This window comes from Eschrichtius robustus, chromosome 10, assembly GCF_028021215.1.
Source record: "Eschrichtius robustus isolate mEscRob2 chromosome 10, mEscRob2.pri, whole genome shotgun sequence".
Classification (NCBI taxonomy): Eukaryota; Metazoa; Chordata; class Mammalia; order Artiodactyla; family Eschrichtiidae; genus Eschrichtius; species Eschrichtius robustus.
The window spans coordinates 30,605,040-30,619,937 of record NC_090833.1 but is presented as its reverse complement, the minus strand read 5'-3'; the positions used below and the strand labels follow the sequence as shown (position 1 = coordinate 30,619,937).

At 41.9% G+C, this 14,898-nt stretch overlaps 1 protein-coding gene across 1 annotated transcript in view; it reads right to left on the bottom strand.

Annotated features, from left to right (window-relative positions):
• The window catches only part of GRIN3A (glutamate ionotropic receptor NMDA type subunit 3A), a 153,574-nt gene extending 147,981 nt beyond the window's left edge, over positions 1 to 5,593 (bottom strand). Inside the window, exon 1 of the mRNA XM_068553316.1 lies at positions 4,236 to 5,593. Within this exon, the coding sequence (XP_068409417.1) occupies positions 4,236 to 4,922 (687 nt within the window). The 5' untranslated portion in view covers positions 4,923 to 5,593. The remainder of the gene's footprint in view (positions 1 to 4,235) is intronic.
• Between the last annotated feature and the right edge of the window lie 9,305 nt (positions 5,594 to 14,898).

Sequence of the window (14,898 nt, the reverse complement as noted above, 5' to 3'; positions counted from 1 at the left end):
GATCAAGACCCAAGATTCTCTATGACTATTCTATGGCAGGCGCAAAGAAAAGGAGTGAGACAGATTAATTGCCCAATGAATGGTGTGTGCTAGTCTCTTCTGCTCTATTTATCTAGAAAAATAAGTAAGTGTTGTAAACAAAATTCCCAGAATGGAAATAAAAACTTCCAAATTAATCCCAGGTCTCTGTTTTTCAAGAGGAACCTCTAAAAGATCACTGCTAAGAAAAGTTTTGCATCACTTGGCATTTAATTTGAAATCATTTATCTTCAAGTTAGCAACAATTAGGTGCTACTATCAGCCATTCATCATGAATTGCAGAAGAATACATTTCCCCCAGAGGAGAGAGAACAGTGCCTTGAATAGAGAAAGTCAAGGAAAACCACCACAGTTGAGAGCAGATGTTTTAAAAATAAATGTCCTTTACTTGTCCCCTCATGAGGCACATAAGTTATATTGTGATATCATTGCTTTGTCCCTTGTACCATACAAAAGCGGCACCATGCTAGCGAAATTCTAATAAACAGAATTCAGTACTTAGTCCTGTATTATAAAAATGGACCATCCAAAACATATTTCCATGGGAATAAACATATGCTAATTAGTTAGCATATATGGCTTGCGAGACAGGCACATGGTACATTCAACAAGAGAAGAAAGTAGTAGTGTGGTCACCTTTTAATTGCATGGGTTTGAATCTAAGCCAATTATATTACTCCATTAACTCTGCCTAATGAAACCAATGTGGAATTAACATGAAATACACATTTTAGAAAGAAATGTGTATCTGTCACTACCTCAGTAGGTAAATTTGAGGCATTAACTTTGGAGAAACAATACAAACTCTCAGAAGAAAAAGTAGTAGGGGGAGTGAAGAGAAAGAAAGAACTGTAGGAGCTGAATGTTACTTAAATGTAAATGTTTACTACATCCACGTGCAGAATCATTATTTGAAGGTCATGGGAACAGAATTTAGTTGGCCTCAAGTGGAGGTTTGGGTGTGATAAAGTCAGAATTTTTGGGGTGGAAGCATGCTTTGACTCTATCCTATATGTAATGTTGTATTAAGCTTTTATTATGTAGTGATAATACACATACGGTTTCCAAAAGTGGGTAGCTAACTATCTTATTTTAATGGATTTCCCTGATTGAAGGAAGTTGGTTCCTTCCAAGCTAATGAACCTATGCGTTTATATTTCGAATAAATAGTATACTGAAATAAAACGACTATGCTGGGCTTCCCTGGTGGTGCAGTGGTTGGGAGTCTGCCTGCCAATGCAGGGGACACGGGTTCGAGCCCTGGTCTGGGAGGATCCCACATGCCGCGGAGCAACTAGGCCCGTGAGCCACAATTGCTGAGCCTGCGCGTCTGGAGCCTGTGCTCCGCAACAAGAGAGGCCGCTACAGTGAGAGGCCCGCGCACCGCGATGAAGAGTGGCCCCCACTTGCTGCAACTAGGGAAAGCCCTCGCACAGAGGCGAAGACCCAACACAGCCATAAATGAATGAACAAATAAATAAATGAATAAATAAAAATTTAAAAACAAACAAACAAAAAAAACGACTATGCTACTCTCAGGGGTTTGATCATATCAGTGGTATCTCTTTCCATTCAGGAGTTGTGGCAGGGTGCTATCAAAACCATTATTTACTAATTAAAGGTTTCATATGCAAGAAATCAGTAGCCCAAAAGAAAGTGGGAGAAAACATTGTTGCTGTTCCCGCTCTAAAAGCAATTTTGATTTGTCTGATCGTGTGGACAAGTCCACTCTCTTCTAGAATCCTTTAATCATGCACTGGCACAGTCAACAAATTAGGTCACTGGGCATAGACTCTAATAAGGACAGTGGCTAAATTAAGTCAATTTGATTTAATGTGTAAAATGACTTCATCATTCTTTTATATTTAGAAAGTTTAAAAAAAAAATCACATCATTGTATTAGAGAAAGGTCCACTTTTCAGAAGCCAGGGGAAGATCGGTTATTATTTTTGCTGAAAGCAGATGATGGTCATGTCTTAAAATTACATGTTACAGTGACTTGACATTGAGCTGGACATTTTAAATATAGAACATTATAGAATGACATTTAAATTATACACTAAAAGTAAGACAGGTTAGATATGTTTGAATTTAAAATACAAAGATGAATGAAAGGAAATGTCCTCAGTTGGCCAAACTAGATCTGAGTTAATAAAATAATCCCTCCCTTTCAAGATGTGTGCCATGAAAGTAACAATGACAACAGTGATTTAAAATACACTTCTGAATTGAAATACAGAAGTAAATGTGCTTGACAGAGTATTTATTTTATTGTCAGCTTGCAAGGGTTGTCCCTGGAGGACTCTTCGTCCTCCAGTGGTCCTAAAGCTTTGAAATTTACTTAGTCTAGATGCTTCTTCACACTTTCTCTGGTCTCCAAGTTGTAGTGTGCTGTATACTACAAAAATTCATCATGGAGCACAGACAATTTCACTTCTAACTAAGGAACACTAATTTTGGGGAAAATTCTTGCTATTTAAGACTCTTGCCAAACAATCTACAAATGGAAAGGAGTCTGGAGAATGTGAACACTATTGGCATGTATGAAGTACTAGGTAATAAAGAAGCAATGATGAGAAGCAAGTGAGGCTGACTCTTGCATTTGTTAGATCTTATTCTGCATATCTATTAATAATGATACACCTTATGGATGCAATTTCATGTTTATAACACTCTGGGCATTGGCAGCATTGTGCACCTGTGTTTTCCATGCCCTCCCATCTGCTGCCTACAGTCATTCAGATTCAGGTGACGGAAATATTTCAGATAAAAGTTAATTAGCCTGCACTCTGCAGATCAAATCTCTACAGTTCAGCATTAAATAGAAATCTTCTGAGCAACTGCTGAAAGTAGCCTGAGGCTGCCCTTCCTAAAATTAAAAATGTAAGATTCGTTTTTCTAGAAAAAGAAACCTTTAGTACTCTCTTTATATTTCACGCATAGATTTGATCAAACTTTTCACATATATTTGTTCTTACTCATTTTATTTTTTTATCTCTGTATATATATCGAAAATGGAAGAGAGATTAGACATATTTTTTTTCAGCTGCAGTGATAGAATGAAAATGATATAGAGTTAGAAATTCTCCCGAGTCTGGACTCTATTATTAGTACACCAACCAATGTTGATCAAGCCCCAGAACTTTCCTCAGTTTCTCAGTTTTTAAAATGGGACCAACACCAACTACCTATGTTTCAGAAATACTTTGTGCAAGACTCAGTAATGCTTGATATTTTATTTAAAAATAATGCACAAAATGCAGAAAACTCCTATTGCTAAAAGGACCCCACCTTCTCCGTAAATATTTGTCTTATTGTCAACAGTTAAGTTCTCAAATAGCTTCCTTTATTGAAACTATACATGTATATATATATATATATTTTTAACCCATAGGGAATTAAATCATTATAGTCTTCTTTACTTCTAGATAACTGGAGCAGAAATGGGCTGAACACAACTAAATATAGCCAGTCTTTGAACCCACATCACATAGAGAGAGAGTAGGGACAAAGAAACAATCCCAAATGAGTCCTCCCATCCATTTTTACGGTATCAGATAATATTTCTAATGCCTTTCAATACCCAAGACTAATTAACCACTCTACCTATTGCTTCTGTACTAATTGCAGATTTCCTGTTTACTCAAAGGAATTCAGAGGGAGGTGTTTTCTTCTTTACCCCGTCGCCTAAAGCTCAGGGACATCGTCTAAAGAAGTCAGAAGGAGCAGGTGCTCTTTCCGACAGGTGCTTTTAGAGTTCCTCAGGGGACTGAAAGACAGGCAGTCTGGGATCTTCTATGCCCATTCCCCGCGCTAGTCATTAGAACCTCGACTGCTCTGCACGCTCCTGAACTTCGACTTCTATTCAACACTTCCATAGGGTATCCACTAGGTTTCTCCCAACTGGTCAAAACGTGAAGATTTTTTTCGCTTATTCTCCCACTTCCTTACTTCCATCTGCTACTCTACCTCTCATTTTATGTCCATCTGCGCTTTAAAATGTTTTATTTTACTTCTACTGAGATCCTTCTACCTATAACCTACGGATATGGTCCGATCCTTAATATCAAAGTTGCAAAGCCCCACGACCCTCAGGTCTTCATCCGCGTTCCCTTTCCTCGCCCTCCCTCCGCCCCCGCTACCGTCCCGCCCCCCAGCGGTGCCCATCTCCACTCCACGCGCCAGACTCCTCTCACCTGACTCTCCCGCGGAAACTCGCGGCGCACGATGCTGATAACTGGAATGTGCAGGACGGAGCTGACCAAGTCGAGCTCCATCATCTCGCCCAGGCCCTGCGGGAAGGCGAGCAGCGCCGATACCCCTTGCACCACCACGGTGTGACACACGCTCTGCAGAAAGGAGAAAGGGTCACTGCTCCACGGCGAGCTAGGGGAGGAGAAGGGCAAGAGCGGCAGATCGCCCAGGCCCGCCTCGATGGCCATCACTACTTCCAAAGACAGGTTGTAGGGCAGCAGCCCTTCCACTCGGTTCAGGTTGTCCACGGCGAAGAGGAGGGCATCCCGAGGCCACAGGGTCTCGGCCCGGTCGTCCTCCCCGGGCTTCCGTGCGCCCGGCGGCCCCCGGCCATACACGGCGCTCCCCAACCAGCGTGCGCCCGGCGAGGGCGCCGGGGGCCGCCAAGTCCCTGGCTCAGGTTCATCTCGCTGGGCGCCTGTCCGGCTGCCGTCCGGGGCGCGGCTGGCCGTGGTCCAGGGCTGCAAGTGCACCGCGCCCACCCTCACCGCGTGTCCGATGCGCTTGAGTATCTGGCAGGGTTGCGGGTGCGAGGAGGAGCCGGGCACCCCGGCCAGCACCAGTGCGCAGGGCGGCGGCAGCAGCAGACAGACCCTGCTCAGCAGCCACCACAAACTCAGTCTCCTCATTACTGAGACCCACAGGGAGAAAGCGCGCCCCCTCCGGCCCCCGGCTTTCCCCCGGGCAGCCGCCGCCTAAGGTCTCCGCCCCCAGGTTCCGCTGGCAGCTCACTCCGCGCAGCGAAGCTGTCCCAGGAGCTGAAGCGGACTCCGGGCCATCCAAGTTGGAGCCTAGCGCGCCCTAGGCAGTCTCGGGACCTGCTCCCAAGTCCCGCCGCCTCGCATCCTCTGCCCGCCCGGTCCCTGCGCTGAGCGGGGCGGGCGGCGCTGGTCACCCGCGGCTTGGGCGCTTGTTCCCCGCCCGCCCCATCCGCAGGGCGGCTCGGGCACTGCGTCCGGCCCCGCGGGAAAGCTGGACTGAGAAGCGGCTGGGATTCCTAGGGGGCAACGGTGACCGAGGAGGCAAGGTTCTCACTTGGCTTCTTGTCTCGCCCAGGCGAGACCCACTTATTTCCTTGGGGTCGCGCAGGAGAAGGCGTTCACGCCCGGGGTGCGGAAAAGCAGCCAAAGCCTCCTTGCTCCACCGTCGGCCACCCTCTCGCGGGCTCCCCCGGCGCTGGCTTCATTTTTCTTCTTCCCTCGCTACTTCCTCTCTTCCTTTCTTTCGTCCTCTTTCCGCCCAGTCGCCGCCGCCGCTGGCTTCCTCAGAGGAGCGACGCGACTGGCCAGCAAAGGGTGGTTCTGCTGGGAGCGCAAAGTTCTCCCCGCCTCAGCCGGCGCCTCTCTGCTGCTGAGCCCTGGCGCCAGCCTGTCGCTTGGCTGTGCTAGACGCCCACTGTTGGTGAGATTCCCGGGTGGCGCTTCACGCGCCCCTTGCTAGTTCTCTCCCTTCCAAGGCTAGGGGTCATAGTTCGCGAAATTCCTTGCGACCTAAGAGGGAGAATTCTGGATTCGGAGTTGCGCCCGAGGAATCTGAAATCCAGTAGGTTGAAAGAGGCCGTGATTTTAAGAAGCTTCTCTTCGATGTCTTGCTTTAACGGTTTTTCTAGCTGAGGATATTAAAGCAAAAATCATATACACGTTGAATCTCGGCTTCCTGCTCTCTGGCGCATGGGCCTTTGCCAATTTTTAAGGATCCCAATGTTTTGGGGTTCTCAAAATTATAACAGTGAATTCGAAGCAATTATTTGATCAAGAAATTAAAGAGATTTAAAATACTTTGAAAGTATACTTTCAAGCACAGTCAACAGCAGTTTGTAGTTTAGACCAAGGGTCCTCCAGATCACTGTTATTAGTAAGTGCTTTCATTTGTGTGGTAATACAATGAGGTCAGTGAGTTATGATTTGATCTTTTCCTCCATGATCTGAACGATCTGGAGTTAGAAGGAAGGAGGGGGTTAAGGGTAGGCCTGTGGTTTCCACACATACAGTACATTTATTTTATTTTATGCCACAGTTTCATTTAGAAGGAGAGTAGGAGAGATGTCCATGGGGCAGAGCAAGCACCCGGGATCAGGAGTTCTGAATTTCAATAACACTTCCAGAGAACCATGACCTTGGCGATTTATTTCACCTGACCTTGCCCTGCTGTTTGGATCTGGTAAATTGTTATGCAAATGCAGCTAGGTTTTAGCTCTGGAGAGTTGTTTTGATTCATGAGCTACAGTTTCCATCTTGCTTTAAATCCTTGGGCTGAAGATGCTCTAGCTAAATAAAATTCCCAAGAAGCTTGCAAAGTGAATGTTGTTTTCCTCAGCACAGATCTTGAAAGTCATCTCAGAGCTAACCTTACCTGACATTCTAATTAGCTCTTGCAAGACTGGGATGCCGGAGAAAAGACTCCCATGAGGCAAAAGTGGAAATCACAGTAGAGTCTGAACCAGAAGGGAAGGATTCTTCCTGAGGCCATAGAGGGGCTCTCATGCATGGACGCTGGAACTTTCCTCTTGCTCCAGATGATTCCACTGATTGGGATCTGAATAAGAAAACTATAGAATTTTGTGGTCCTTGCCTTACAGGAAGACTGTGAATCAATTAATTGTGTAGGAAGGAGGTGTGTTTGTCCGTGTATGAGTATGTGTGCATGGAGGAATATGACATTCCACATTATGACCATGCCCTCGAGTGATTATCTTAGTACTTGGCATTACATGTATGTTCAAACCAGATTCCCAAGAAAGTAGTCGGTGATGAAGAACAGTTGGATCTCATCTGTTAATGGCATCCGAGAGCCGCTGTGTTACTAACCCTTTCCAGTCAGGCCCTAACAAGGGTCCTACTGTCCCGTGTCCTTGGAGCCAATAGAACAGACCAAGTTCAGTTTAGAAGCAAAGTAAAGTTTTTTTCTTTGATCAGAGAACCGAGAGGTGCAGGCTCACACCCCAGAGAACGTGCTTTCCCTGACAGGCCACAGGTGGGGCTGCTTTATACGGATCTCGTCAGTGGGTGGAGGAGGGGCAGAGTCCTCACCGGGCAGGCACAGCTGTGCTGCTTACGCCCCAGACGGAGCACGCAGGGCCTCTGGGCGTGGCCCGCTGCCGCCATCTTGAATTGAGTATCTCGCGCGGTTTCTGCACACCGCTCCCGAGCTGCGGCGTCGATGCAGCCATTTCTCACAGGGAACACCCTGGTCTGAAGTGCTGAACGTGAGGCCTCTGCACCGGCACCCCATGAGTAAGTGAAACTGGACTAAGCGCCAAGGAAAGAAAGGTTAGACTTTATTTTATTACCCGGGCTCTGTTTTTACTTCCCGGGAATTGTTAATGGGCTCTGCTGGTGCCCGTTGTGTGTCCTTTAGGCCTCTCACGAGTCCTGGGCTACTGGGGGGGAATGCCTCCCCTGTCTGCTCATAGAATAGAGGATGCTTCCCACAGTTCTGAGGACAGTGCTGGCTCATGATAAAACTATAGCCAAATCGTTCAAATGCTGTTTGAATGGTGAAGAGCAGCCCTTCCTTCTTGTGCTTCCTCTGGTTTCTTTCAGGGTTTTTCAATTATGCTACCCTGATTTCCTTCCCATTTTCTCATGCTGCTTGGCTCTCTTTTTCCATATCCCTGTAATCTGAAGAACATCTCTGACATGATTCTTTTCTCTCCTTTCCCCACATCTTCCTTTTTCTTTCCCCCTTTTCACGCTTCAGTGGTCATAATTTTGAAAGCTTTTTAATGATTCAGTCATCAGTCCAATGACCATTTATGAAACTCCTACTATGTGTAGGCATTGCTGTAGAACTGTCCAGGGGAATAGATGAATAAACTCTAGTTTAGAGAAGTTGAGGATATTTTTTTTCCTCCACAAAGTCACATAGTTAATGAGCGAACAAAATGCTAACATCGAGCTTATATTTTAGTGGGAGAGACAGACAATAAAACATACAAGTAAGTAAATGTAGGATGTGTTATTTGATACTAAGGGGAAAAATAAAGCAGCAAAAAAGTATTATGGAGGAGACTGGGTAGTAATTATAGATAGGGGAGCCAGGGTAAACCCCTCTGAGAAGATTACTTTTGAATAAAGACCTAAAGGGAGGTGAGGAAGTGATTCATATTAATACTTAAAGCAAGAATTTCCGAGCAGAGGAAACAGCAAGTGCAAAGGCCCTGAGGCGGGAGTGTTTTCAGTATGTTTGAAGAGTAGTGACGGGTCCAGAGTTGCTGGAGCAACATGACCCAGTACGAGAGTGATGGCTGGTGAGGTCAGACAGGCAGTGAGGAGGCGGCAGACAAAGTAAGCCAATCATTAACTTTGACTTCTACTCTGAAAGGGACGAGAAAGCACTGGGAAGGAGAGAGTTAAGAAGAACTTATGGACTTATGTTTTACCAGGACCACTCTAGCTGCTCTGTTGATAATTAGAGAAAAGATGGGCTAGGATGGAAGTCAGGAGACCAGGTATGACGCTGTTGCAGTAATCCACGAGAGATAATATTACTGCCAAATCATAAAACAACTTTATTGCATTAGTGTTATGATTCCCAGTCTATAGAATAGAAAATCATATCTGAGGAAAGTTGAGTTATTTGCACAAAGTCATCACATAGTGAGTGGCAGTGTGGATTAGACATTTTAAGTTCATCCCAGCTGCATTGTTGGTAGCAAGAATCAGCCAAATTTTGAAATTGGCTCACTCAGAGAAGATGAAGCTCTTTTTATTACCAGATTTGAGATGAGAACTACTAATCTAAGAACCCACATTGGAGAGTCAAATAAACAAAAACAAATCCAAATGTTCACAATTTAAAATGTGCTTTTGTGCACATCTCTGTTTTCTGGTACCCGGCACGGGTAGACTGAAAGTTGAGATATTCGGAGGTAGCCCAGGAAAGGCTGCAGTGAAGGATGCTGTGTGAGTCAAGAACTTGGATGCTGTTCTCATCTCTGGTTCCCTATGGATGTGACATTTAACATCCTGGAGCTCAAGCTTTCACCTGTGTACTGGGGTTGTGGTGACAGCTCTTGGTGGTTGTCTGCATGGCAGTGCATGGACTCCTGTGAACCCTTTCAAGTTCCACGGGAAGAGGAAGCTTCTTGTAGGGCTATCAGTTCTGTCACATTTATAAAGGTTTGGAAAACTATCTTTTTTTTTTTTTTTTTTTTTTTGCCTATACCCTGACATATTTCAAGTTCTACCCATATCTAGCTTTGTTTTTGTAGATGGCAACAATATTAAATGGCGTGTTTCTATCTGGGTCTGTCTTTTATGCAGTAGTAACCGTGTAGGTTTTTAAAATCAATATTCAGATGAAAAGTGTGCTCACCTTTAACTAATAACACGCATGAGCCCAATTGTGCCCTCTCCCACATCAACTTCTCTGTCTCTGTTGCGAGAGACCTCATGGTTATAAGAAGCTTTTTGGGTAGAAACAAACAAACCAGAAAATATGTGGAGTTGGTAGAGGAGCCATGGTAGCAGAATTTGAGGAGGGAATGAATCTAGAGAATCTAGAAAAAAAGCAAGTCAGTTTAGAGGAGCAGACCCTGAGGGCTCATCTATATAAAGCTTAATTATTCTTTTCTTGTTCCCCTAGTTAAAATAAAAAAGCCTATATCGACTTGAAACCTTGTAACATTATCCTATATTCTACTAATTAGGCATTAATTTTGGCAGTAGTCATCCTCTTCTAAAAATGCAAATAACTCTCATGATTATGGGACTATCCATCACACATTAGTGTAAATTATTTTACCCCAATTGTTGTAAAATTAATATCATGTTGGGAATTTTGGTGGGGGGGGGGGAAAGGAATTCATTTTGTATTATAAGGGAATTTGGGGATATAGAAAAGAACCAGTGGGATTTCACTAAAGAAGTTTTGGGCAATCTGAGCGACTGGAAACAGGAGAAAAAGAGTATTAGGAACTAAGAAAATGGGATGATGAAAAGGAAACAAAAAATTATTAGTCCATCTTGACTATTTCAAATAGTGCTTAAGCTTTGTCCTTATACTGGAAAAATAAAGAGAAATGGTTTCTCTTTTGTACCACATGATCACCTATACCTGGGAAACCAAATTCAGTGCAAAGTTATTACCAACATATAAATTAGGAACTGACAATAGTTGTCTTTCAGCTGTGAATAAGAACACAGCTGTGGTGTCTTCAGACTAGTTGTCAGGGCAGTAAGTTATCAGCTGTGACGAGAGCATGGCCTTTTCAACATCCACCAGGATTGTTAGCTGAGCGTTTGGATCTCCTGATTCTTGTCCTAAACAACGCACCACAGGGAACTCAAATAGGACTCGGAGAGGCCAATATGGCAGTCTCCCTCCATCTCTCTCTTTCTTTTATTCTAATCATTCCAATTTAGTGTTTATCCAAATGAGTTATAGAATAAAACTTGGCCCATTACAGATTGTGACATTTTTAAAGGACTTTTTCTTGCCCAGTTTGTAGCATGAATTTTATAACTAGCCAAAAGAATTTGGGAATTTTCTAAAGGCTATTTGCCTTTCTAGATCTCATGCCTTACATCTGTGAAAAGCATTTTGTTTTTAAAAAAATAGTTTTTGTTTCTTTAGAAAGAGATTTTAAGGGAGGTTTTCAGAACATGCACAAGAATTGGTAAATCTTCGTTATTCTAGAGCTCATTATCTTGAGTGTCTTTTTCATGTCAGGCACTTTGTATACATGATCTGCTAATGTTTTATAGATGATGAAACTGTTGCTTGGTGAGGTTGAGTCATTTGCAAAGGACTGGGAGGCAAACCTAGATTTGATTCTCTGACTCCAAAGTCCATGCTCTTTTAATTTCCACTTCGGACCTGGCTGACTCTTGAACCATTATCTAACTAATGTATAGGGATGAACATAATCACAGAGCTACTTGATTATCACTTGTCAGAGTATATAAATGAAAACTCTAAAAGTTTTAACATTGAAGGAGGTCTTAGGGAATGGTTTTCTCACTGTTTAATAATGCACATAAATAGGCATGAATCATAATTTTCTATTCTCATATTGGGCCACAAAATATCCAGGAGATATATTATCTATTTCAGTTGTGAAATGACTCCTACCATGGCTACAGTTGGAATGTCATTGGAAATATTATCTCATAACTCATTATCCTCTTTAGGATCTCTGTTCAGCAACCGTATAGGATATCAAGAAATATTTCAATATGTAAAAGTTTAGGTGATTTGGGATGGTGCTTCTGGAACGTTCTTGGGAAAAGTTTAGTTCAAGGTCAACCTTTATTCTCCATAAGGAAGACCAGAGTCTTTTCTTCATAGACTGTAATTGACAAGACTTCTATCCTGATCAAAATATTGAAGAGTTTGCTTGGTATAAGCTAGCTCACTCAAAAATGAGTTTGGATATACTTTATATTGTGATGTGTGAGTTTTGGCTAAACAGAGTTATCCTCTGTGCCATTTCCAAGTGCTACAATTGATGCAGACAGAAAAGAAAAAGATCTCATGATTTTGCTGAAGGATAACCTCCTGGGAACTGAACCTCTCTTTGAAATGAGAGCTAGTCATCTAGAAATTGTTAGTGAAAGAGGAATTACCTCTTCCTGAATTTGAAACCCCCTTAAAAAACACTGTACCTTTTTCTTCTGGGGGGGGTGCCATAATTGGGTTAAAAAATCAATTGCTCCCCTCCCCAACAGTTCTATCACTGTAGTATACACTATGGAGGGCAGACTGAGAAAGACTGAGACAGTAGCAGCAGTGATTAGCTTATGATCACATGGAATTCTACCAAGAGCTCAATGGGAAAACATTCCGTCCATTAAAAATGCTGGTATAATGAGACTGATTAGGATGAAGCAGGTTGAAAATAATAACTACTGTATTCTGGAATGGGATGACACCTCTTTTTTTGGAAGAGCTTAATGCATTTTTGCAAAATTAAAAAAAATCTCTAAAGAAGAGGGTAGACATATTAATATATTTATGTAGTTTTAAATCAATTATAAATAGCTGATGCCTGCAGCAGAGGGTCAATAAATGAATAGCCCAAGGTTCCACAGCAGAATTAAAATCCCATTTCTTTTATAGCAGTAAAAATGGGAGGCAGAATTTACTACTGTGACCACAGATGGGGGAGCTGGTGCTGTGTAGTCTGGTGTTTCTCCTCTGATCTGCTCTCAAGCAAAGAGACCCCTATTTGGTTCTGATATTTGATGCCATTAAGGTGAGGGCTGAGCTTTTCTGGTAATGAAAACACTTGCAGCCCATTTGTTTATAATGGCCATATCTGCCTTAGTCTTCATTTGTATTTTTTAGCTGAGAGGTTTGCAATTTCCTCCAGCCTTAGTATGGCTTCTTCCTGAAGTCCTTCATCTGGTTGGTGGCTCAGTCATGTTTCTGTGGAGTTTTGAAAATGGTCTTCAGCAAAAGCAATCTTCCTTTGCTATTGTACCAGCTATTCAATCTTCCTTTTTAAGACTCCCTGCTAGCTCCCTGCTGCTTTCTAAATCAAGCTGTGATTTTCCTGGTTTATCAGCTTCAACATCATGGGGTTTAAATTTGCTATTAGAGACTTTTTTTTTTTTTTTTTTTTACTGGTATCTTCTCCAGTGCCGAAATATATCATCTTCACTCCAGAAGTGGGTGGCCTGGCAGCATCCACAGTTAGTGGTGCAGGCATCTGTGTATGTATGGGATACAGTCTGTATGTATATGGGATATAATCTCCCATTGTCTATAGCTTTTTTGCTTTTGCATCCATAATTTTCAAGTGACTACTGTATCTGTAGGTTGCCTGTATATTATTTTGTTCTGATTCTGTAATGCCAGCAAGTCTTTGTCTACATAGTCGGGGGCTGTGGTTTAAAGAAATGAAACTAGCTAATGCAATCTTTGACTATATTTTTCACAAGGTCAGAAAATATGATAGTGAAATTACACTGAATCCTATGAGTATATTAGGAAAGTCTTTAGTAATATATTCATGTATAATGTATTATAAAATAGATGTGTGTATAATAAAAATATAATTTAGCAGTAGGTACGAGTTGAATTATTAATTTCAATTCTCTATTCCCCTGTATTAGTAACATGGCCTCATGCTAGGTGGAATATATATCCCTAGTCCTTGATTTGGGGCTTGGCTAACCCATTGCTTTGACCAATGGAATTTTAGTGGATATGATGCAAACAAAGGCTTGATATGTGCTTGCACAGTTGGACTTGTTTTCTTGAGCTCCCACTTTTCACCCAAAGAAAAATATTCTTTGGTTAGCTGCTGGTCCAAAGACCATGAGAGGTATGTAGAACAGACCTGGACCCAACTGCAGCTTGAAGCCAAGTCCAAATGACTTCAGCCTGGATCAGCTGAATTCCAGTGAACAACTGTCTGGTGAGTGAGAAATAAGTGCTATGCTTTATGCTGAGATTGTTTTGTTATCTGTTATGCAGCAAAGTGACTGATACACATGTATAAATCTGTGGGAAAAATTAATTAGATGCATTGTGTTCACTTTCAGGAGAAACATGCCAAATATAAACCAGAGAATTACAGGTTAAGAAAAAACTCTCAAACATCTCCATAGTATATCCTGGGGTTAGCCCACATTCAGTCCAAGCTCTTAAATTTGTTGGGTTGGCCAAAAAGTTCGTTTGGATTTTTCTGTAAGATGTTACAGAAAAAGAAGAATGAAATTTTTGGCCAATCCAATGCTTTTGTAACCTCACACCGTGAATATTCACACTCTTTTCATGACCCAACACAATGAAGATATTGAACCAGCGTGAAATTGAACATATTCAGGAAGTACTTATGAAAAACAATTACATAAATTCATATAGTGCCTAGAATAAGCATTATCAAGGTTAAAATGAATACATCTAGTCACAGAATAATCTTAAAATAACATATACTTTATTTGCACTTTTCAAATAGCATGAAGAGAGATACATACAGTGTAGTAATATTAAAAAATTTTTTTATCTTTCCCATTCATTTCCTTTATTCACTGCAACTTTTTCCACATTTCTTTCATTTTAAATTGTCCTTAAAATCTCCTTTTCCCTGTTCGAAGATTTTCTCAGCCATAGCCTGTTTTCTCTGCCTCTAGCTTTCTTCGGGGTTCTGCATAACAAACCCTGAGAGAACTGAGCCCAATCCAGCTGTCAGGAGACTGAGGACTTCAAGCCAGAATCTTCTTTAGTACCCAGAGTTAGGATAAAGACTGGGAACACTCATAATTTAATAACTGTTGACACATCACTTGTGGAAACGAAATCAGCTCTGTGTTAGGGATATGATAAATGTTTGGTGTAGAATGCAGACACAAGTGAAAAGGTCCCTGCTTTGGTGTTAGAGAATTTTGTTGTTCCAACAAAGCATTAAAAAGATATGAGAAATAAAGCTTGAAATGGAAGATACTTCCTGAATTGCTAGTGAGTTCTTTGTAAGAATATCAAACATAAAGGAATCAACAGAAAAATGTTAGACGACAGAAAATACAATATATGCCAGAAATCAGAAAGTGGGCCTAATAGGATAAAATAAAGCCTAAATATATTATTTTTTTTAATATAAATTTATTTATTTATTTATTTATTTATTTATTTATTTATTTATTTATTTATTTATTT